This window comes from Apiospora marii, assembly GCF_038362585.1.
Source record: "Apiospora marii strain CBS 49790 chromosome Unknown utg000004l_segment0_segment0, whole genome shotgun sequence".
Taxonomy (NCBI): Eukaryota; Fungi; Ascomycota; class Sordariomycetes; order Amphisphaeriales; family Apiosporaceae; genus Apiospora; species Apiospora marii.
This window is the reverse complement of record NW_027117375.1, coordinates 1759550-1781111: the sequence shown is the minus strand read 5'-3', so window position 1 is coordinate 1781111 and position 21562 is coordinate 1759550. Positions and strand designations below refer to the sequence as shown.

Below are 21562 nucleotides of genomic sequence, written 5' to 3'. Positions count from 1 at the left end.
ACGAAATCTTCTGTGCCGATGACGGTTCATACGTTGAGCTTCGGCGCGGCTTCGAAGTCACTGGACACGCTGTACTCGGTAGTGACGTGGATAGCCCTGGGGATCTCATCGCTGTGCTCCGAACGCGGTACCTCGTCTTTCCTCCTCATCATCAAGTCCTCATCACTCTCTATAGGCGACAACCTTGTCCCATGCATCAGGCCCTGCGACGGTCTTCGAGTGTGGTGGTGCCGGGAGTGCATCTCGTAGTCTCCTCCGCTCACCTGGACGCTCCGCTGTCCGCTGCCACCGCCGCTACCACCCGTGCCTCGCCCGTAGTAATAAGGGGTATTATCGCCGCCGGACGACATGGCCTTGGCCGAGTGGCTGTTGCCGCTCCGGAGCCCGCCCCGCCAGGTCGATTTGATGAACAGGGGCCGCATGCAGGGGATGGAGACGGTGGCGGCAGCGACGAAGAACTCGCGCGAGGACCAGAAGGCCGACTGCAGGATCTGGTCGAGGGACTGGAGCGAGTAGTAGGAGCGCAGGACGGAGGCGACGGCGACGAAGAGGCCGGAGAAGAAGAGGGGGCAGAGCATCAGCTTGCGCTTCATCGGGAGCTGGAGCTTGATCAGGATCGGGACCGGGAGCATGCAGCAGAGCAAGTCGGTGCTGGCCGACGTGACAAGTTAGAAGATGTGAACGTGCGAGTATGAGTGGCCATCCGGTATACGCAGAGGAGCACCACTTACAACGGATTGAGGGTCCCGATAATGTAATAATTGAGCTTCCGGGTGGTGCACTGCTCTCCCGGGAACGGAAAGACCTGCCAGGAGTGGTGCACGGGCAGGCATCCCAGCACCTGGGTGAGGATGGAAGCCACGTAGCCCGCTGCGGTGAAGATGGCAACACACTTGACCGCCGCCATCTCGCCCGGCAATCCGGCGCACAGCCGGGCGAAGAAGGAGAGCGCGGTGGCCTTGATGCACCAGACGTACGTCACGTAGAAGATCCAAGACACGAACACCACCCGCCCGCCGTGCTCGTAGGTCGCGTATTGGTCGCTGGGGACTGCGGCCGCCGTCTCGGGAGTGAGGCCGACGTTAGAGGGCATCGTCAGGGCAGAAGAGGCACAGGCTGTATAGACGGCCCACACGACCTAGACCAGAGGAGCACTCTTGTATTAGCTTTGCCCATACCACATGCTACCAAAGGCCAAAAAGACTCCAAAAGCAACTTACCATGACAAGTCCAGTAAAGTAGTCATCAAGGCCGAATCCTTGCAGTCCTACTGTCTTGTACCGCGAGAAAAGCCGTAGGAGCAGAAACACGTTTCCAAGAGCGTATTCAGCCCATAGTTCTTTCAAGTAGATTTCTAATACGACCTGCTGATCTGCCATGTTACTGAGAAAGGAGGGGACGGGGTTGAATTTGAGGGACTCTAGATTACGTGAAGAGTTGAAGAGGATAGTTACAGCAGCGACCGCTTGAGGGAGGCAGGAACGGCCGTAGGCTATCTAGTTGGGAGCGTTTCATATTATAGACTTGACTGATATTATCCAGTCTCTGGCCCATGTGTGTTGTGACTGCTCAAATTGCCTGCGTGAACCCAGGAACACTTCAAGAAACTAAGGCAGGGGGGATGAAGTGATGATTATAATACTCATACTCTTAAATTTGTGGTTATGAAATGAGAGTCTCGGGACTGGAAAGGAGGCGGCCTGGGCCATAATCGTCGAGGATGGCAATGATGAGCGTTGCGGGATCCCGAGACTCGTAGCCGAAAGCACATCTCACAAACGGTTGCCACCTTGCCAGCAGCAGGGCTGGCGGGCTGGGCCTTCATTCGCCAACGCCGCACCGTTGCAACGTCGCGCCCCGCCTATCATCCCCGCCCAGTGACATTGTGGCTTGCTGGGGCGTCAGCTCGTGTCGCTTAAAAGTACCTTAATAAACATCCACTTGGCTCGGCGGGTGGACTGATCGGGATTTCTTATAAGGTGGAATGGCCAGGCGGATGATGGATACGTCATATTACAAAATGCACAGGAGAAGCAGACAAAACTAGTCCAGGTAGGGTGACACGGCAGCGGGCAACATATACATTCACGAGCATCTCCATTTGTTACGACGTGAGTCTCAAAACCCTCAATCCAAACCTCGACCTGCCCTCGTCGACCCCTTTTCTCTCCCCGGCCCAGACTCTACGTTCATCGAGATCCGCAATGGACACCAAGGTCGCAGTTGTGACTGGTGGCGGTAGGTGAAACCCGAAAACCCCCGGTCGTGGCCCTGCGCTGCGACCCGAATCTGACATGTCAGCAGCGAGTGGCATGGGCTTCGCCGTTGCGCAAGCCCTGACAAACCGTGGCGGATGGCAAGTCCATGTGCTCGACGTGAAGCCTGCCCCCGCCCAGCCATCGCCCGCCGGAACAATCTACCACCAGGCCGACACCACCGACTATTCCCAGCTGGCTGCGGTGTTCAAGTCGGTCTGGACCTCGCGGGACGAAAAGCGCCGTCTGGACTTTGTCTTCGCCAACGCGGGCATCCTGGACGCGGCCAACTTCTTCGCCAAGAGCGAGACACAGGGCACCGATGAGCCGCCGCCCGAGCCTGACTACAAGGTCGTCAACGTGAACCTGCGGGGCTGCGTCAACACCGTCAATCTCGCCCACCACTACATGGCGCAGTCGCCAGACCGGTCGTCGCGCGCCATTGCTGTGACGGCGAGTCAGTCCGCCATTTGGCCCACTTGCTGCCTGCCCCTATACACGGCATCCAAGCGTAAGTCTTCCTCCTACTTCTTCCCAGACCCTTGAAAGTCCCGTTCGTATTGTGGCGATTTGCAAGTACCCGATTATCTTAGCATGCTGACTTCCAGACAAGATGGCGTTTTGGGTTTTGTGCGCAGTGTGGCAGATTGGTACTTTCAGTCCGAAGGCATCCGCATCAACACCCTGTGCCCTTCGTCGGTGAAGACGGACTTGTTGCCAGACGAGGTATGGGCGGCCTTTGACCCTGCTTCTCTCACGTCCATGGACCTGGTCGTCAAGATCGTGCTCGAGCACTTTCTCGACGGGGAGCCGATAGTGGACTCCAACGGGCGCAGAGGGACAAGCAGCTACGGCCAGACTGTCGTTCCGTCTGGGGAGGAGCTGTACCTGGAAGACCCGCCCCCCTATGTGAACGCAGGGTCCGAGGCGCTGATCAGGGCTACGGCTGTTGACCAGCAACTGAATATTATCTAGGGCGGATTGTATTCTCGCCACAAGGCTAACTGTATACCTTATCATAAATGCTAGTCTAGTATAGCTGAGTTTTTGCACCCACTCGTCCCGCACTAGGTCGCAGGGAGAACTGAGCTTTTCCGGATTTCATTGTAACATCTTCCATGGTCCGCGGAGCCTCGAGTTCGTTGTCCGAGCGTTTCCCAATGGACTCAGAGGTGACCTAAAGCTTGACAGCGACATGACGGCACGCCCTAGGGGTATCTCGGTCAGTTCATAGATAGTACAGGACGGACGAGGGCAGAAGTGTGGACAGACAGACTTCAAGTCACGTGCAAGCCACACAGTCGAGCTGGATTCAAAGCCAAGTTTGCCGACCACCGGGTATCGGCCCCTGAACACCTCCTGTCTTCACCGGATATTACCGGGAAACGATGTAGCTGGGTATTGTCTTCCTCCTCGATCTTCTGCATTGTTGGGATGTAGACGAATTTTATATTTGAAAAAGCGAGCGGCTTCCACGACCGATTGGATCGAGGCAATAGGCGCCTAAGTGACGAGGCGGAACTAGGAATGGCAGTCATTGTTTCGCTACTAGTAGTTCCAATCAAGTCGGTCAATGTGGTCAAAGAGAAGTTCGGATGCATGTTCTTTATTTAAGCATCCCCCATCCACACAACTCCACTGTTTTGTGGCCGCGTTGTGACGGATGGGCTGATTATCTAGCCGCTGGAGCGTGCGTGTATTATCTCTTCGTTTATTTTGGTGCTTTAAGCCCTGAAATCCAGGACTTGACACTGTACCGTTTCCCATGTCGTCTCTCCGAAGCACCGGAGGTGAACGACTTGATGCTGTGAAGCTCTCCCTCTCCCGTTTGGCCCGACCTGAATGACTTGATACTCTGTCGTTCAACAAGCTCTCCGTCTCCTGCACCGCCTGACCTGAACGATCTGATGCTCTGTCGTTCTGCAAGCTCTCCCTCTCCAGTAGCAGGTCCTGCCTCTCCTGTAGCGGGTCTCTGTCTCTCAGCAGGTTCTGCCTCTCTCGTAGAAGGTCTTGCCTCTACTGCAGCAGGTCTTGCCTCTACCGCAGCAGGTCCTGCCTCTGCCGCAGTAGGCTCTGTCTTTGCTGTAGCGGGTTCCCCCTCTCGCTCAGCAGATTCTGCCTGCCTCTCAGCAGGCTTCTCCTCTGCCACGGTAGGTTCTGCCTCTCCTTGAATAGGCTCTACCTCCGCTGTAGCTGGTTCTGCCGGTATTGGAGTAGGTTCCACCTCTCCTGGAGCTGGCTTTTCTTCTCCCTTGGCAGGTTCTTCCGCCTCTGTAGCAGGTTCTTCCGCCTCTGTAGCAGGTTCTTCTTCTCTTATAGCCTCAAGACACGATTTAGCTGTCACTGTGACGCAGAGTCTTTCCTTCTGCCAGAGGGCGTATGACTTTTGCTCCAGCCACCTCTGGCTCTCTTCACAGAGCTGCCAGTCGAAGGCGAACATCAGCCTCGAAAGAATAAGCCGCATTTCGTGCATGGCCATGCTGGTTATACAGTCAGTTATGGAACATTATGGGAGGGGAAGACCTCGCTGCACTTACTTCTGGCCTAGACAGTCGCGGTGGCCCCAACCAAAGGGTGCGTGGGCTATCTGGGCGTCATCGGCATAGCGAGGGTCCCCGAGCCAGCGCTCCGGGACAAATGCATCGGCGTTCGTGAAGTTGGACTCGGAATGATACGTCGCGTAATGGTGTATGGCGACTCGGGTCTCTGGGGGGACCCAGCGACCAAGGATGAATTTACCGCCCTGCGGCACGACTCGGGGCGATCCAATCGGCACAGGTGGGTAGACTCGTAGCGCCTCTTTCAGACAGGCGTTCAGGTAGGGCAGGTTAGCAATTTCAGTAAAGGTGATGTCCTCCTCTTTTTGAAAATTGTCGCGTATTTCCTGAGACAGACGACGGATGGCATCGGGGTCTTTGAGCAGTAGATAGAGGACACCGCTGAGCAAGGTAGCTGCAATGCATGTCAACACGGAGGCAATATGATGGAGAACCGAAAAAGGGGTAAAAGTGCACGTACCAGTAGTCTCCGACCCTGCGAGCATGAGAAGCTCGGCATTCGAATGCATTTCCTTGAGCGAGAGCTTCGACTCGGACTTCTCAGCGTCGTCCGAGACGAGCTTCCACAGGTCCTCCTGGTGTGATCCTTCGCGTAGTAGTTGGTCGACCAGATTCGCCGAGCGCTTGCAGTGCATGACTCTTTGTTCGGTGACCGACTTGGGCTCGAAGCGAGTGAGCAGCGCGTTGAGCTTGGGATAGTAGCTTTTCATGGATACGACAGGTAGCATCTTGGCGCTTTCAAAGACGGATGCCACCCACTGCGAAACTGAGATTAGTATTAGATCACACGGCGCCTTGGGGAAGCGCTGTGAGTGCAACTCGACTTACCGGACTGAACTCGTTCTTTTCCAGAAGTCCCAACGGGGAGCCAAAGCAAAGATCGGCCATAATGTCGAACGTAGCGAAGTTGAGGAGTTTGGTCATCTCCACCGGCTTCTGATCCTTGCCAAGCTCGCCGATCTTCCGTACAAGGATGTCGACACTGGGACGGAGAGAAGCCGTTAGTACCATATCAATCTTGCGTCGCGGGGCTGCTACTTACTATTCCCGAAACAGAGGCTCTTGTTCTCTGAGAGCATGCTCAGAGAACGCGGGCGAGAAGGCTTTGCGGACTCGAGAATGGTTCTCCAAGGTAGCTGTAAGCATACTCGGAACGCCTACACGCCATCAAGATTATTTAGTTGGGCACGAAGGGGTTTTGTCAGCGCTAGAAGGAACTGCAACTTACCATTGACCGGCTGCACAGAGAACTCTGGAGCCTTTGGGTTCTCCGGCTGGCCTTTGACGAGTCCATGGATGTCTTGCCAGGCGTCGGCAGCCGTGTAGCTGAGGTCCGTCGGCCCGAAGCGTACTACGCGCCCATAGCGCCGGTGCAGTCGGTTCATCCAGGAAACGACATCACCTCGGAAGTAGGCCCGCCAGTAGGGCAGACGGCTGATGGCGCATAGCTTTGGGCCAGGGATGCCTGCAAGAGGGTGAAATGTGAGGGCGTAGATGGCATACCCAACCAGGTAGGCCAGCAGTACCAGGATGCTTAGCACCGGGGCCAGAATGAAGGCCGAGAGGACGGCGTCCGTGTTCGACGTGTGACCGTTGACTGATGCATCGGGAATTTGTAACGTAAACATCCTCCAAGTCAAGTGCAAAGAGGTGGTGGTGAATCGGTGGTGTTGGCTGAGAAGGATCGACCAGACACACCGACGCGAGAATTTGCAAAGACTTCTTCACCTTGCCGCCCGTTGGGCGTTGGGGGGAAAACAAACATCCATATTTGAAGGCATTCAAAAGCATTATTAGGTGGGGCCGTACATTCAGATTTCTGGTTCAGCGGGTCCCTATACACAACCAGCTAGACCCAGACCGAACAGGCATATACGTGGCGCACTGACACCGCTAGAAAGCCAGCCATGACGCGACTTTGTGGACTCTGCCAGGCGCGTAGTCGGCGCGTACAGCCAGGGGGGCCGACACGTAAACCCACCGCTTCGTGGCATGATGTAACCAGGGACAACTCATTATGGGTCATTCACAAAACTTATGCAGCTAGCCATGGCGGGGGGGGGGGCAAAAGTCGATCGGCAAAGAAACTTCAATAATACTTAGGTCCTACCGTTTCAGCCTTACATGTGCATATTTGTGAGACAAGCAGTATGCTATAGGAGATCTCTACTATAGAGCTAAAGACGCACTGCAGTCCTTGAATGAACATGCTTCTTCAGCCGTTCGGCCTGATGGGTCCATCAGGCACAAAGCGCCCCATCAGTGTCTTGTTCCCGCTTCTCTCGGTTGCAATCTGATACTTCCTCTCCAGCTGCCGGGCTTTCTTCAACTGCTTCAACGACGTGGCCATGATGGACCGCTGCTGAGGTAGGGGCAGATGGGCCAGAGCTTGGCGATCGCCGGCACGCATGTTGGCCAGCTGCGTCGTGAAGGCATTCTCGCGTTTTTCACTTCTTGTGAGGGCTGTGTTTCTGGAAGAGCCAGAGGCCTCGACCAGCGAAGTGGTAGACTTGGGACGCCGCTGGGTACCGCTGTCATTCGAAGTCCCGGGGTCTTCGGGCAGAAGGCTTGCCTCCGCTTGACGCGGATTCCTCCTTTGGCGGGGAAGACCCGAGGTATTGTCTGGTCGACTCGTTATGACCTTTCCCGAGGGCAACCGCATCGAGTTATCGCATGTCTGCATCGCTTGCCCCGTTGCATCACCCGCACTGTCACTCTCAGAATCAGAAAAGTCGTAGAAGTCGGCAAACTCGGACCCTTCAGCGCTGATATCAAATCGGCAGTGGTTCTTGCCCGTCATGTCTGGCAAAAGTTAGTGAATTCCTCTCATATGGGGCTGAAAAGGGGCCGTGAAGAGCTTACGTTGCTGTGCTGCCGATGGGGTGTTTCTTCGAGTGCCGCAACTTATGCATTCGCTGTAGCCAAATATGACAAGATGCAGGTAGTCGAACAATGTCTCGACATCCACCAACAGCCTGTCTCGGCTCGGGATGAAAAGCCCGTGTGCCGTTTGCATATGCAGCCGGTTGGACTCGATGTCAGCCAGTTGCTCATTGCAGAACAGGCAACATTCTGGAATGAACTGTGGACGATCATACTGCTCGCCCCCCAGCTTGGGCATGGTAGAGCCATCGTTGCTGCTGCTGCCGCCGGTTGTTGCGTCCATTATCTAGTGAGATGCAGAAATAGGAGAAACTTGTCAATGTGAATGGTAATAGGGACTTGCTTGTTGGAAAGCTGTGTTTGCTCAATATCACTTTGTTTCATGGCTCGTACTGACTATATACTTGCTACATATACAAGGAGCAGTCTATACTGCCCCCTTTTCTCTGGTGATGCGTTACCTAAACCGAATCCCAGTGAGATGATAGCCTACTGGCCAGTTTATGTTTGCGTGAGTCAAGAAAGGATGAAATGGCAGGGATCGGCCTGTCTTGGCCCGGCAGTGGAGCTGGTTGTTTCAGGTCCATGCCGCCGATTGGCTCAACCTTGTAGCACAAGCCTATGAATCATACTGATTCAAAGACGTAGAGTCATATTGGTAAGCTGTTTGACGTGCATTCGTTTTGCAGCAAGGCCGGAACGGAAGATCATGTGCATGCCCCGGTTAGTGGATTGGCTACGGATTACCGAAAGAGCCATTGACGAGTTCCGAATCTGGCCCCGGAATGCGCAAGCCGCACCTCCGTGACCTAAGCCACAATACCCGGGCCTTGGTTTCGACTGCTCGGAATGGCACTGCATCACACCATGTTCTTGCTCAGGCGCACAGCATCTGGTATGGGGGCTCCCATTGGTCACGCAATATCCCAAAGAGGCTAGTCTTCCTGTCAAAAGTTCGCTTACGCTTTTATGCAGACAGTAGATACGGAGCCAATTTAATCTTCCTCACAGCATCCCCTTGAGCCAATCCGACTGGCCATCTGACCTGAAAGGCCAGATAAGGAGGCGCGGTGGATCAGCCAGCCAGCGTAAGAGATTACATATCTAGATTGCAGTGCCTCCCACCCTACGGTACCTTGCAGTTCTTGGCTCGACCTACATTTCCGCGATGCAATACCGACAGTACCCAAAATCTACCACCCAAGCTCAACCAAGACATTGGCTCCATCCACCCTCAAAAACGTTTGTACGTTGCATCGGTGTGACATCCGGCTCATTTGATTCCGGCGTCCAGCCCTCATGGGGGTGGTTCCCTAAAGGGGCCGTTAGGATAGCCCTACTATCACGTTGCGATTTAGCCTGAACCAATGGATTCTGTTTCCGCTCCTCAAATGGACAAGCCCCTGGTGCCACCCTTGAGAGTCTATCAGTCCATTTGCCTAAACCACCTGACACACGATGCCCAGCTTACAAGCAGACTGCAGCTGGGTCTCGTACCACCAGAGTCGCATTGCAACATATTAGGACCTTGCATCTGCCTATGATATATTTGGTTATATATTGAGGCCTGGACCGTCGCAGGGGATGATGGACTCAACCACCGCCGCACACAATCTCGGTAGTCCATGTCAGTGTTAATGCGTGTACCACCTGGAGTATTCGGAAATATGAAGATCTTGCAATGGGCTCTGTGCCTTCTCTCCCTCGGAGCGCCCCTCGTGCTCGCGAACCCGAACTGCCCAATCTGGGGGGCCGAGTTCCCCAAGCCGCAGCGTCTCACCGAAAGCGCGGTATGGAAGGCCGCCATGGAGAACCTGACGGCCACATTTGATGATGTAGACCCAACGGCCATCAACTACAGCTACACCGTGCAGGTCTTTTCCACGAACCCAGGGCCACCCATCTTGTTTGAGAGGTACACTACCGCCAGAGACCTGCCCAGCAACACGACAGGGGTCAAGAAGGTCGACGCAGATAGCGTGTTCCGGATCGGGAGTGTCACCAAAATCTTCACGGTCCTCGCGTTCTTGGCCGAGACGGGAGACAAGTACTTCAACCATCCGATCACCGAGTTTGTGCCCGAGTTGCAAGACATCGTCAACCGCCGGGGAAATGCGACAGTCGACGAGGTGCGAACTGTGAGATGGGAGGATATAACGATAGAAGCTCTGATTTCGCAGGTAACTATGATCGCATTCTAATTGAACGGGGATCCATACTAACCCAGGCAATTACAGATGTCGGGAATTGGACGAGACTGTAAGGCACCCAATATTTGATCATGAAGTTTTGTTTCACAACCAATCCAAGTACCTGCTGACACGAACGATCTTTGGTCAGATCTCATACTTGGAGAGATTATCGGATCTGTGCCTCTTGATAGAGCGGTAAACTTAGGGTTCCCCCCACTGGGCTCCAAACCCCCTTGCGGCGTCAATCCTCTGTGCAATCGAAAACGTAAGTGCAATGATTACTAGCAGGGGGGTACCGACGCTACAAGATCCAAAGCTGACTCTCCGGCAGAGTTCTTCGAAGGTATCGAGAACGCGTACCCATCTTTCGCGCCATGGAAGACGCCGGCGTACTCGAACATCGCCTTCCAGCTGCTCGCCTACGCGCTGGAGACGATGACGGGCCGCTCGTTTGTCGCGTCGCTCAACGCCACGGTGCTGGAACCCCTGAAGCTGGGGCACACCTACTTCAAGACCCCGCCCGACCGAGTCGGCATCATCCCGCGCGCCGAGGGGAGCGGGTGGCGGGCCGACATCGGCGACGAGAGCCCCTCGGGCAACATGGCCGCCTCGACGGGCGACCTCACGACGCTGGGCCGGGCCATCCTGGGCTCCACCCTCCTCAAGCCCCTGATGACGCGGCGCTGGCTCAAGCCCGTCTCGTACACGTCCGACTTCGTGGCGGCGGTGGGGATGCCCTGGGGCCTGCGGCGGCTGCGCCTCAGCAGCGGCACGAACCCGCACCGCACCGTCACGGCCTTCACCAAGGCGGGCGGCGTCGGCGACTACTCGTCGCTGCTGACCCTGCTGCCCGAGTTCGACCTGGGCATCACCATCATGGTGGCCGGGCCCAACACGGCGGGCGGCATCTGGACCATGGCCGACCACATCGGCGCCGTCGTGCTGCCGGCCTACGACGCCGCCACCCGCGAGGACGCCCACCGCCGGTACGCGGGCCGGTACGAGGCGGACCCGGCCGTCTACACGAACCTGCAGTCGTCGCTCGAGCTCGCGACGGACCCGGCCCGCCCCGGCCTCGGCGTCAGCTCCTGGACCAGCAACGGCACCGACATGGTCCCCGTGGCCCAGTCGCTGCAGTCGGGCATGGCGGTGCCGTCCGACCCCAACGGCGGCAACGCCACCATGCCCTCGGTGCGCCTGTACTACACGGGCCTGCAGTCCGGCGCCCGCGAGGCCTTCAAGGCCGTCTTCGAGCCCCTCGGCGCCCCCGACAACCCCGGCACCGGCTTCTCCACCGACTGCGGGGGCTGGATCGACTACACCGGCGTCACCTACGCCGGCTTGCCCCTCGACGAGTTCATCTTCGAGTCCGACGACGCCGGCAAGGTCTTGAGCGTCAAGAACCTGGCCCTCAACATTACGCTGCAGAAGGTTTGATTTGTGGCTCAGTGACGGACCTACACCGTCGCGTACGATCTTTGAGGCTGGGTTTTGTTTGCATACCTACTTGTGTCGGGACCCGCTGTACTTATAAATTGGGAACATCCGCCAACTGGAGAAGTCGTTGTTTCTTGCTTTAGGCAGCTACCTAATTTCATTGTGGAATCTTGCCATTGTGTCAACGTCTCTTAATTAGCAGACCTCTGTGCTTGACACGTCTTTCTCGAGAGGTTCTGATCTGACCATTTTTGCCCCATCCACCCACCGTAGGCCGCACTGGTCATGGATCGAATTCCAGTAGAGATCACACTGGAAATCGTGCAGTCGGTTGTCGAATGGAGGCGAGTTGTTTGACTGGATTTATATTCCTTAAATAGACAAGGCTCCCTCAGATGAAGAACCTCCGACAGCGTAATGCAAACTTTTCGCCCTTGGCACAGTTATTACAGTATCAGGTGCTTGGTGGTTGGTTGAAAATCTTCCCCAGAGACACAGTGGCCACGTGTATCGTTCTTCCAACCCCAACTAATAAACCAAGCGAACCAATAGACTGCTATAGCCATCTGGACTGCATCTATGGTTCTTGGGGCGGACCTCACACGTCCCTGGAATTGGGCATCCGGAACATCCAGTACTTGTGCCCCTTGGGATCTCTCAGGAGATCCTCCATGCTGGTGATGAACGGCTTGCCGGGCCCCTTGAACTTCAGTCCGCTGTCGATGCACAGCCGGGCGTACCGCATGGCGGGGGCGATCTTCCCGACGCCCAGATACTCGACGGCGGCGCGGTAGTAGGCCTCCTGCAGCCGGCCCTCGAGCCGCTCGAGCCGGTACAGCTCGACCAGCAGCTCCGCCTTCTCCGGGCTCGGCGCCTTGGCCGACGTGGCCGCCGCCGCCGAGTAGTCGTCCAGCTCGGACCAGAGCTGCAGGATCTGCTCGATCCGGGCGTCGGACTCGGCCTCGAGGTGCGGCTCCGCCGTGCACGCGGGGCAGCCGCAGTCGAAGCCCCAGTGCTCGTGCAGGCGCTCCCGGCGCGCCTCGGTCGTCTGGAAGCCGTCGATGTAGGACACGGTGATCTCCTCGCCGGGCATGATGTCCCGCACGGCGTAGACTTTGTTGCTGACGGTGTCGGGGTCGAAGTAGTATACACAGTTTGGGCGGCAGTCGTGGTTCAGACGCGAAACTGGGAGTGTCAGCTAGTTCCACTTGTTATTACCAAATTGGGCGGCACTCACTTTCTGTAAAGACGGAGTGGAAATCAGCCCCTTGGTCTCCCACCCCAGTCCGGAAGGAGTTCACGGCGAATATCTGGCTGATCCTCATTTGCCGGCTGGCGACGTCCATGTGCGTCGTAAGATTGAGATATCGGTCTCGGTGAACCGTGGGCAACGCCTCCACCCCCTGGATCAACAATGCAACCGACGCGTCATTGGTTAGCGCATCCAGGCAGCTGCGGTCTATCATCACGGCGGGCGTCCGCGTCATGATGCTCTGGCCGGCGCGGATGGGCTTCGTGGCTATCAGGCCAATACCCTTCCCAGGGATCTCGGCGTCTTCGTACGAGCTCGCACTGCTGTGCGGCAGCCGGATTTGGCTCCCTTTGTCTGAGAATATGCCCTTTGCCAGCCTGGCAATCCGTTCTGGTGTAGTCACGACGGACACCCCCTCGCTGCCGCTGAAGGACCGCTTCGTAAAGGCGCAGTACTCCGTCTTGCCCGACTTGGTGCATGGCTTGCTGCGCACCCATGAAGGCGGCGGCCGATGCTCAACTTTCTTGGTTGTGTTGCCCAGACGAGAGTACTCTGATTCAAGGCATATCTGGCTGTGGTGTGCCTGATCTATCGAGTTGGGCAACGGGCATTGCTGCCAGGGTAGGGGCGTGACATGTTGCGAACTAGCCGAGGCGAGCGCCAAGAGGGTGGGAAAGACGAGAAGGGGGTTGATGACAGCTACCATGGCTGCTTATTTATTTATTGTAGATGAATTGTAGTTGTTTTTGAATTTAGATGAGATGAACTCAGAAGAAACTTGACAGAAGACAGGTCAGAAGTCGAAACACGAGTTATTACCAAACATCTGAGACAAGGGGGATTTACAACATGGGACGAACTAAGCTTGGCAATCCATCTCCACAGACCGAGCGTCCAGAACATGTCGATATCCATAGCAATGTGGATTTGCATTGCCGGGACTGTGCCAAGCGTGCCTGTAGATGCGATCTTTCCCGCTTGGGAACCTGCAAATGTGATATTTCCATACCATCACAAACTGAGAGCGAATACTCGGCTTAGTCAGCGAACACCCTCGACAAGCCTCGACTATTCGATATATACATTTCCATTTTATTGGTCACAGTGTGTGCAACAGGACCAGACAATCAAACCCGTTCGCAAGTCATGAATACTTCAATTGAAGGAACTAAACCAATTGGCCGTGTTTGATTGAATTACGTGAAGCAATTTGGTCGATTGGGAGTTTGTGGTCAATAAGCATGGATGCTTATTGAGAGCTCGGAGTCGGTAAAGTTAGACAGACGGTCGGGTTGCTTGCTGAGCCCCGGCTTATGGCTTATCAGCGACCCCACATGGCCCGAATAGCGTCAAGATACAGTTTTAGATCCTCCACGGCCGAAAGAGTCGAGAAAAGAACAAGACTGTCACAAAGGACTGCGTACCTGCATCGGTTAGGTCAGCCAGGGGAAGAAAAGAAAGAAAGGCCAATTTGCCTTAATTAACAATGCGCTAGCAATTAAGATATGTGCATCGCTTTGAAAATGTCTTTGGCTGGCTGCAATGAATAGGAGGGACCTTTATTGCTTTTAGCCTGACCCGATTATTTCCTATTTTTCTTCTTTTCTTTCTTTCTTTTTTTTTTTCTCTCCTTTGATTTTTTTTTTCTTTCCGGACACAGACCCGCACTACTTCTATTCAACCCCAACATCAACATTCCAGCAGACTTTCCACGTCTAAGCTTGCCCTATTCCGGGTTCCAGATAACTACAACGCCTCCAGCAACATTTTTTTCGGTTGACAACCGAACACACGGAATACTCATGAGTCACTACAGTCAACCCAATTTGTTTCAGGGTAGCAACAACAGTGAGAGGCTGTACTCGAATACTTTTATGCCAGCCAACCCTCGGCCGCAACGGATGGACGCAACGGCCTGTATACCAACCATGCCGACAAAACAGGGCGGCTACATAGCTCAGGGCTATGCACTTGCTTTGAACCGGGAAATGCCAGATATCCAACAGCTTATACCAGAGGTACGAATTGGCCCCTCTCTCTCTCTCTCTCTTTCCTCTCTCTCTCTCTCTCTCTCTCTCTCTCTCTCTCTCTCTCTCTCTCTCTCTCTCTCTCTCTCTCTCGCTATACCCCTATACCCCTATATACACCCATTTTGCCTTTTAGTATACCCAGTCATGGGACTCAAAAAGTGGGCATGAGATAGATGGCTCACCATCAAGAAGGCGCGATGGACCAGACAGAAACACTTTCCCTGGTGACTTGAGGGTGACGGGGGCCTCCTTCCCCAGGTTCCACCCAAACCAAACAAACCAGCTTCTTCTTTCTTCGTCCTCCACATTGTGCTGCTGACTCCCAATCTCAAATCCCTTTCACACAACTCTCTCACACACAAAGACCTTTTGGAGATCCGATCAAATGCAAAACACATATATTAATATTTGACACAGGTCCCGAGTTTATCAGGCAACAGCAACGGCATGATGAACGGAAACGGAAGCATCGCAAACCCGGACCAGCACAGCGTGAACTATGAGTCGAGCATCGACCTTAACCAGATCACGCACCGCCAGCTGGAGGAAGACATCCTAGCCTACCGCTATGACCTAGAGTCATGCCGCCACCACCTCGCGGCGCCTGATCTCACGCCCCAGGAGGCTCGCACCGTGCAGCTGCGCGTCCTGGATATGGGACACCAGATCCGCCACTGCCAGCACCGGCTCGAGATGATCGATGCCCAGGCGCGCCAGTCGGCCCTGTCGGCGTCTACTTCGGCCAGCAAACGCCAGATGTTCAGTTTCGACCCGGCTCCCAAACGACAACCGTCCGAGATGCAGGGCGGCGGTGGCAGCAGCGTCAAGCGTCCCCGCCTGTCGTCCAAGCCCAGCCACAAGCAGCTGCCGCCCGTCGTCGGCCACAACGGCATCGCCAACAGTGACGACAACAACGAAGACACCATCGAGGTCGACATGACGTCCAGCTTCGGTGGCGGCGGCGGCGAGCGCGCCGTGCAGCGCCTCGGGTTTTGGAAATGCCGCCTCTGCACGTCCAACAAGTACCTCTCAGCCGGCTCCAGTCGCGTGCCTAGTGCGCCATGCAAGTGGCCGCTGAAGGACATCAGCAAGATGCTGAACCATTTCCTCGACATGCACACGGAGCACACGGCCGAAGAGCGCTGCATGGAGCTCGGTGATGCATTGGACCAGAACCGTAAGTTGTTTTCCCCACTCGCCCTTGATGTTCTATTTGTTTCGTGTTTGAACGAACGACATATATCCTGTGCTGAAATTTGACTAACTGGCTTGATTAGGCGGACCATTTGAGTACTGGCTGACCAGGACGCGACGCCAAGACCTCAGGGATGGGACTTTTGTGGATGATTGCGTCGACTCTTTACAGTCTGGTGCCCTTCCGGACAGTCTTCGCGGATTGAACCGCGCTGCGGCGGACTTTCCCAATAGCATTGTCTTCACTAAGTCTGAAGATACGAGTGAGATGTAGATGAGTCCCAGCCACCAGGGAAGGGGAGCGGAATAGGCTAGATAGGCTAGTTCTTGTCACTCCATGTACACACCTCATCTTGTATTCTACTAGCACATTTTGCGTAAGCCGACGAGAGGTAGTGCTATCTTCATAATGAGAAAGAGTAAGACAGTGCAACAAATCCTTGCCCAACACCTACTTTACCCCAACTGAACTTGCTGCTGCTTTCTCCGGACTTACACGTACGACAAAAGTGGGATCAGATATATAATTGAAATTCATCCTTTGAATATGTTGTTACATTTTGTATGTTCATGTATGTGTAATTATCGACCTAAAGAAAGCGGACTTGTAGTAACTTATCGTTGCGTATGAAAGCTTTTCCATCATTCGCGATCGCTTTCTTCCACATGGGGACTTCTAGCTCAACACGTGGTCGCGACCAGTGAGAATTGCGAGGTTTTCGCTTTTCTAGCGAGCGGAACGCTCCACATGATCGAGATCTTTGAACCAGGTCTTCTTCTGGCGGGCAGCCTCCAGAGACTTTGACACCTTCAGCCGCTTGGGCATGTCGAATCGCTGAGGCAGGCGATCTGGGTGGAAGTATGGTAGATCCTAGCGCGACTCAATTAGCTCAAGAAATAACAAGAATCAGTCTGCGATAATGCTCACCTCAATCCACTCGGGCTTCATAGCTGTCGCGACATAGAAATATGCCTTGACGCCAAGGTAGAACTTCGAATACACGATCCACTCGTGTTTCACACCGGTGAGTCTGCTAAGCGGTTCGATCAGGCCCTCGTAGTTGCCGTGGACCGTGATGTGTTGATCCTCGAGACGACAATAGGCGGTGTTGATGAACAAACCGCGGGCCAGAGCCTGTCGCAAACGATCTGAGTAGTCCTCGTTGGTGATCGAGTACGACTGGTGGACGTCGTCTTTTGGGTACATCTTCCGCCAACTGGCGACCAGATGCACGCGGTTGGCTCTGGCCTCGCGGAGTGCGGCCAGGTCGAGCATGTGCTCTTTGCACCACAGTGCCATTTCGCGCTCGTCTGCATTCTCCATGCTGTTCTTTGCACAGAACGCATGGAAAATTTTCAACAATGTGATGTGATCCGATAGAGGGTCGGCGAACATTTTCCGTGCCAGATGTGCTACCTCAGTTAAGCCCTTGGGTTTCAAGTAGATGCTTCCCTGCAGACTGGCTCTGGCTGCCATGGATATCACCTCACTACAGCAGCCCAGCTTACCTGCCTCGATGATGGCGTTGTACCACATCGGGCTCGCTGGGAATTTGGCTGCGTCTTTGCCCTCGGCAGTCAGAGTGGTGTCATCGACGAGATTGGATATTAAAATATTCGTACCTGTTCTTCGTAAGTTTGTTTTTAGTTTCTATTAAATAAGTTTAAAATGAATTAAAAGGAAAAAGAAAGGATAAAAATTAATTAATATCTCTTACCGAAATTAATAAGAAATCCAAGAACTTCTATCTCTTTCTTATAGAATTGATAAGAAATTATGGCTTGATATACCATGTCACTGCACCTGACACCCACGAGCTAGGAATAGCCTTCGACTTCATCTCACATATGAAGAAAGATCAGCCTCTCGGCTTCGTGGTGTGGTGTCCAACCTCTCGGTTGGGTGCAGAAGGATAAAATCCTTTCTGGAATGTACCAGAGAAAAGGAACGTCATCGTTCTCAACACCCCGATCTCTCACCTAGGCGCGGACCGCGGTGAGAGTTTGCAACATCGGCTTGAGGCAAGCACCGATTAGAGGAACCTTGCGGAAGTGCTGGGCCGTGTAATCACGGACGCCGGTGACGTCGAATTGCTCATCAAATCGATTGGACTATTCAGAAGATTTGTTAGACATGGTAATCGGTGGAAGGTGGGGGTCTCCTACTTGTCCTCCCAGGGTCTCTTGCGGAACAGGTAGATCAGCAGACGGGCATTCCAAGTTCCCGTAAGAGACTTCTGGTATAAATCTTGGTTGATCATAGCACGCGTTCTGGTGGCTGTGCTCGGCTTCTCGCCGTTTTGGAACTCAGTTAGGGCTGCTGGGACCCATCTCAACTTGGCGTCCAGGTATTCAAGGATCACCGTGTCCAGAAGCTTGTCCACTCGGTAGCGGAGGTAGGGAACGGCGCCTTGCTTGCAGCGTCGGTTGGACTGGACCTGTTGGTCGTTCTGCCGGGGAGCTTTGGTATGAATCGAAAAAAAAAAAAAAGAAGAAGAAGAAGAAGAAAATGCCATTTGGGTTATCCACCGCTTGAGCTCACTGCTCTCGGCTCTTGGCAGATCTTGACAGATTCTATGAGGGTTGATTTTAATTCTGTGAAATGAGGACAAGTTGTATTGCACCTGTTACAATGCTCAAACTGGACGAAAATGGCGGGAAAGGCCTGCATTCTATCGTTGTGCGGTGGTGAGCTCAGAAGATGATGAGGGAAAGGTGAACAGAACAGGTGTGCCGCCATTAGCTACTTGGTGGGGTTTATGCGCTAGTGGCAGGCCCCCAACAAGTCGATATTGTCTTACAAGTAGAATACTACCAACCGTCACAGTCATGCGAGAGACGTATTTGCGAAGCTAGCATATCAATATCTAATACAGAAGTCATATGCATGGTGATTGAATTTAAATCCAGGGCAACTCCCAATCAAACCATACTGTTCCTCCAGATCCAGCATCAGCGCCTGCGCGTATAGTGCGATTCCTCATAACATGTCCCGATATTTCCCAGACAATTTGTTCGAGTCCTCGAATGTATGGAAGTCCCACACTCTTAACGACTGTGTTCTATGGCGCCAATGGGTAGCATCTCGCGCTCGCTCGATCCATCGCGGCTCATGCCACGACCCCGATGTGGCGACGTCGTGCCGAAGGTATGATCAGCATACGCACCGTCGTCACCCTTGTCATCCTCGTCGTTGTCAATGCCGCTGTTATGTCGACGCTGGTCCAAGGGGGTGGCGGAGCACGTCGTCGTCGTCATTGACGAGATGGTCGTGCTGCCCTTGGAGAGCGGAACCCTCAGCCGCCGCTGGCTGTTGTCGGTGCTGGGGCCCGACTTGTACGATCCCGAGTTCCCCTGGGTGTTCGTGCGCCACCTGGTCCAGAGCGGTAGCGACGCGTCTTTGGCCAGGACGCGCAGCACGGGGATCGAGGCCGCGATGATGGTCACGGCGATCTCGGCATGGCCCCATACAACAAGCGGTGCGGTATCGTAGATGGGGTCTTTGCTGGCAAGGTTGATCACGAAGGATGTCTTCACGAAAGCTGTGGCTCCAGCGCTGAGGTGGGTCATGTTAGACTTCCGCAGCAGCTTTTTGAGAAGAAATGGGATTGGGCAACTCACAAAAGGCCACAACTCATAGCAATGGCCACGCCGATCCTCTCGGCCATCCGCATGTTGACTTTCATGATCAGGAGCCATGGAAGAAGAGCCAGCGCAATATCCATGGCACCGGAGTAAGCTAGTCTAGATGTCAGTCAAAACCCCGGGGTATGAAGGAAGTGATAAGCATGGAATATTCGTACCTCCAGATACTGTACTGTATATCGGGACAATATGCGAAGGCCAACAGGCGCCCTCGAGGTAAGGCTCCCAGAGCTTCCGGCTAGGTATGCATTGGATGAAGTTGAACACCTGCAAATGAGACCAATCATGAGCAAATAATCGGGAGAAAGGATAGCTACAATGCTGGAAGAGTATTCATACTTACAACACTGAGAGTCATGAGGATATTGACGGTAACGATGATGAAAATAACAGCATGGTGTAATAAGCCTTTGGACAGACGCAAGAGCGTGATGGCCCAAGACGTTTTAGACCAGGCCGCGGCAAAGATGAGAAAGATGAGATCCACCTGGGCCAGCAAGCCTACCGTGGGAAGCTTCTTCGGATCAAGGTTATACACATGTTGGCCGAACCCCTGGCCGACGTTGTAGGTGACATCTATCGCTGATGCCAACAGTAATAGCTATCCAGAAACTTTAGGACATGTGTTTGAAAGGGACACGTTCAAATTGATGATTCATGTTGTGGTCAGGATCGTAGAAGAAGGGAAGACAACATACAAATGATAGGAGAAGAACGTAGTCATCCCACCAAAGAGATTTGTTTCGGGAAACTCGACAGTAACAGCGAAGCACAAGGAAAATCGATGACAGCCCGGTTAAAGACCAGCTCGACCAGACCATCCATGGTCCATTGGAGTCATGGCTAAGTTGCGGCAAGCTCAAGTCCATGTCGAAAGAGTGAACTTGGACTGGCGAAAACTGATAAGTCTCGTGCTTGGATGCCCGAAGGGTGATTTTCAGTCGTCAAGAGGTGTCGAGGGTATCGGCTCAAGAGCCCGCTAAAAAGTTGGATATCGCACCAGAATAGAAAGTCCAAGGAACGAAGGAATCATCCGGAGGGGGGAGGGGCTGGATCTGGAGGATAAAGGGTCATATGCTTATACTTCTGGTCAGATCCAGATCTGTTACTGAACCCTGAACTCGAGTCGGGCATTTTTGTTTTGCTCCCAAGTGGATTTGGCATGGCCAAGCGTTTGTCAATCTTATGATGCACCTTATGATACAGCAACTGCAGCGCGCATCAAGCACGCAGAATTCCCCGAGCAGGATTCCTCGAAGCGATCATTCCGGGTTCGGCAATAACCCGGCCGGGATGATGAGAAATGGGGCGACTTTCATGTTCCTGTGCGGTTATTTGGCGGTCTGCTTGCGTCTTGTTGGAATAAATGCGACGTTGATAGCTGTATGTTGGAGTGACATGGCTTCAATGCGACTGCAAGTGCAGTGATAGAGACATGCATCCCCTGCATTCTGCTCCTACCTTGCCATCCTCACTTTATCCTATTTCGGAGCGCATCGAGCCCCGCACAATGCTGCCGAAGGGGTAGGTAGCACATGGAGACGGACTCGGATCAGACCGAGTACGATCATACATGAATGAAAGAATACCGGCGTGATTTCGGATCCGGTTTCTTGCAATATCTCGACAGGTCACTAATGATCAATCAACCCATCCATTTGAACAACTCCGCGTCGGATCGGCCACCGGCTCAAGAGAATAATTATAATTCGAACGTGGTTAGAAACCGGCTCGCGGGCTGGGGGAGCTTACTGGGGAGCTCCATGCACGCACGACTCGGCTAGCGGTTGGCGGGTTACCTTCGATAAATCGAAGTAGCGTAGTGCTCAAAGCCAAGCCTTTCCAGTACCACAACGTCATGAAGTGGTACATAGTAGCAGACAGAGTCCCATCAATTCATCGCTAAGATGTAGGTTGAAAGGGATGGGCGGCATGCAGAGGCAGCTCTCGCAAAACACGTTCGACCCGGTCAACTTCGAAACAGAAACCCGTTTGCCGAGCAGTCGGTACCCGTCATTGGCCACGTCCGATCGTCCCGAACAGACCTGCGAAATCCTGGCACCGTCTCCGACTAATCTGGTTGGCTGCATCTCGTCAGGTTGTTCACACCCAGCAT

At 54.0% G+C, this 21562-nt stretch overlaps 9 protein-coding genes across 9 annotated transcripts; 3 read left to right on the top strand and 6 right to left on the bottom strand.

Annotated features, from left to right (window-relative positions):
• Nucleotides 1-26: 26 nt before the first annotated feature.
• PG985_006505 (uncharacterized protein) lies at nucleotides 27-1379 on the bottom strand (the record flags this gene model as incomplete). Its single annotated transcript, XM_066826274.1, has 3 exons — nucleotides 27-651; nucleotides 732-1138; nucleotides 1221-1379. The coding sequence occupies 3 exons, from the start codon at nucleotides 1377-1379 to the stop codon at nucleotides 27-29; spliced, it is 1191 nt and encodes a 396-aa protein (XP_066685881.1).
• An 825-nt stretch (nucleotides 1380-2204) lies between these two features.
• Nucleotides 2205-3230, top strand: PG985_006504 (uncharacterized protein; the record flags this gene model as incomplete). Its single annotated transcript, XM_066826273.1, has 3 exons — nucleotides 2205-2238; nucleotides 2305-2766; nucleotides 2869-3230. 3 exons carry the CDS (start codon nucleotides 2205-2207, stop codon nucleotides 3228-3230), a joined length of 858 nt encoding a protein of 285 aa, XP_066685880.1.
• A 736-nt stretch (nucleotides 3231-3966) lies between these two features.
• On the bottom strand, nucleotides 3967-6408 carry PG985_006503 (uncharacterized protein; the record flags this gene model as incomplete). The annotated part of the gene is made up of 6 exons (XM_066826272.1): nucleotides 3967-4735; nucleotides 4793-5207; nucleotides 5274-5571; nucleotides 5642-5795; nucleotides 5856-5970; nucleotides 6042-6408. Coding segments are annotated over 6 exons (2118 nt in total), but the record flags the coding sequence as incomplete, so codon positions are not given.
• Nucleotides 6409-7028: 620 nt separating this feature from the next.
• Nucleotides 7029-7979, bottom strand: PG985_006502 (TRI15; the record flags this gene model as incomplete). Its single annotated transcript, XM_066826271.1, has 2 exons — nucleotides 7029-7615; nucleotides 7676-7979. 2 exons carry the CDS (start codon nucleotides 7977-7979, stop codon nucleotides 7029-7031), a joined length of 891 nt encoding a protein of 296 aa, XP_066685878.1.
• A 1384-nt stretch (nucleotides 7980-9363) lies between these two features.
• On the top strand, nucleotides 9364-11325 carry PG985_006501 (uncharacterized protein; the record flags this gene model as incomplete). Its single annotated transcript, XM_066826270.1, has 2 exons — nucleotides 9364-9876; nucleotides 10174-11325. 2 exons carry the CDS (start codon nucleotides 9364-9366, stop codon nucleotides 11323-11325), a joined length of 1665 nt encoding a protein of 554 aa, XP_066685877.1.
• A 598-nt stretch (nucleotides 11326-11923) lies between these two features.
• PG985_006500 (uncharacterized protein) lies at nucleotides 11924-13283 on the bottom strand (the record flags this gene model as incomplete). Its single annotated transcript, XM_066826269.1, has 2 exons — nucleotides 11924-12510; nucleotides 12563-13283. 2 exons carry the CDS (start codon nucleotides 13281-13283, stop codon nucleotides 11924-11926), a joined length of 1308 nt encoding a protein of 435 aa, XP_066685876.1.
• Nucleotides 13284-15057: 1774 nt separating this feature from the next.
• On the top strand, nucleotides 15058-16075 carry PG985_006499 (uncharacterized protein; the record flags this gene model as incomplete). The annotated part of the gene is made up of 2 exons (XM_066826268.1): nucleotides 15058-15784; nucleotides 15885-16075. 2 exons carry the CDS (start codon nucleotides 15058-15060, stop codon nucleotides 16073-16075), a joined length of 918 nt encoding a protein of 305 aa, XP_066685875.1.
• Nucleotides 16076-16528: 453 nt separating this feature from the next.
• On the bottom strand, nucleotides 16529-17197 carry PG985_006498 (uncharacterized protein; the record flags this gene model as incomplete). Its single annotated transcript, XM_066826267.1, has 2 exons — nucleotides 16529-16672; nucleotides 16730-17197. The coding sequence occupies 2 exons, from the start codon at nucleotides 17195-17197 to the stop codon at nucleotides 16529-16531; spliced, it is 612 nt and encodes a 203-aa protein (XP_066685874.1).
• Nucleotides 17198-18849: 1652 nt separating this feature from the next.
• On the bottom strand, nucleotides 18850-20315 carry PG985_006497 (uncharacterized protein; the record flags this gene model as incomplete). The annotated part of the gene is made up of 5 exons (XM_066826266.1): nucleotides 18850-19357; nucleotides 19423-19540; nucleotides 19605-19713; nucleotides 19790-20047; nucleotides 20145-20315. The coding sequence occupies 5 exons, from the start codon at nucleotides 20313-20315 to the stop codon at nucleotides 18850-18852; spliced, it is 1164 nt and encodes a 387-aa protein (XP_066685873.1).
• Nucleotides 20316-21562: the final 1247 nt, after the last annotated feature.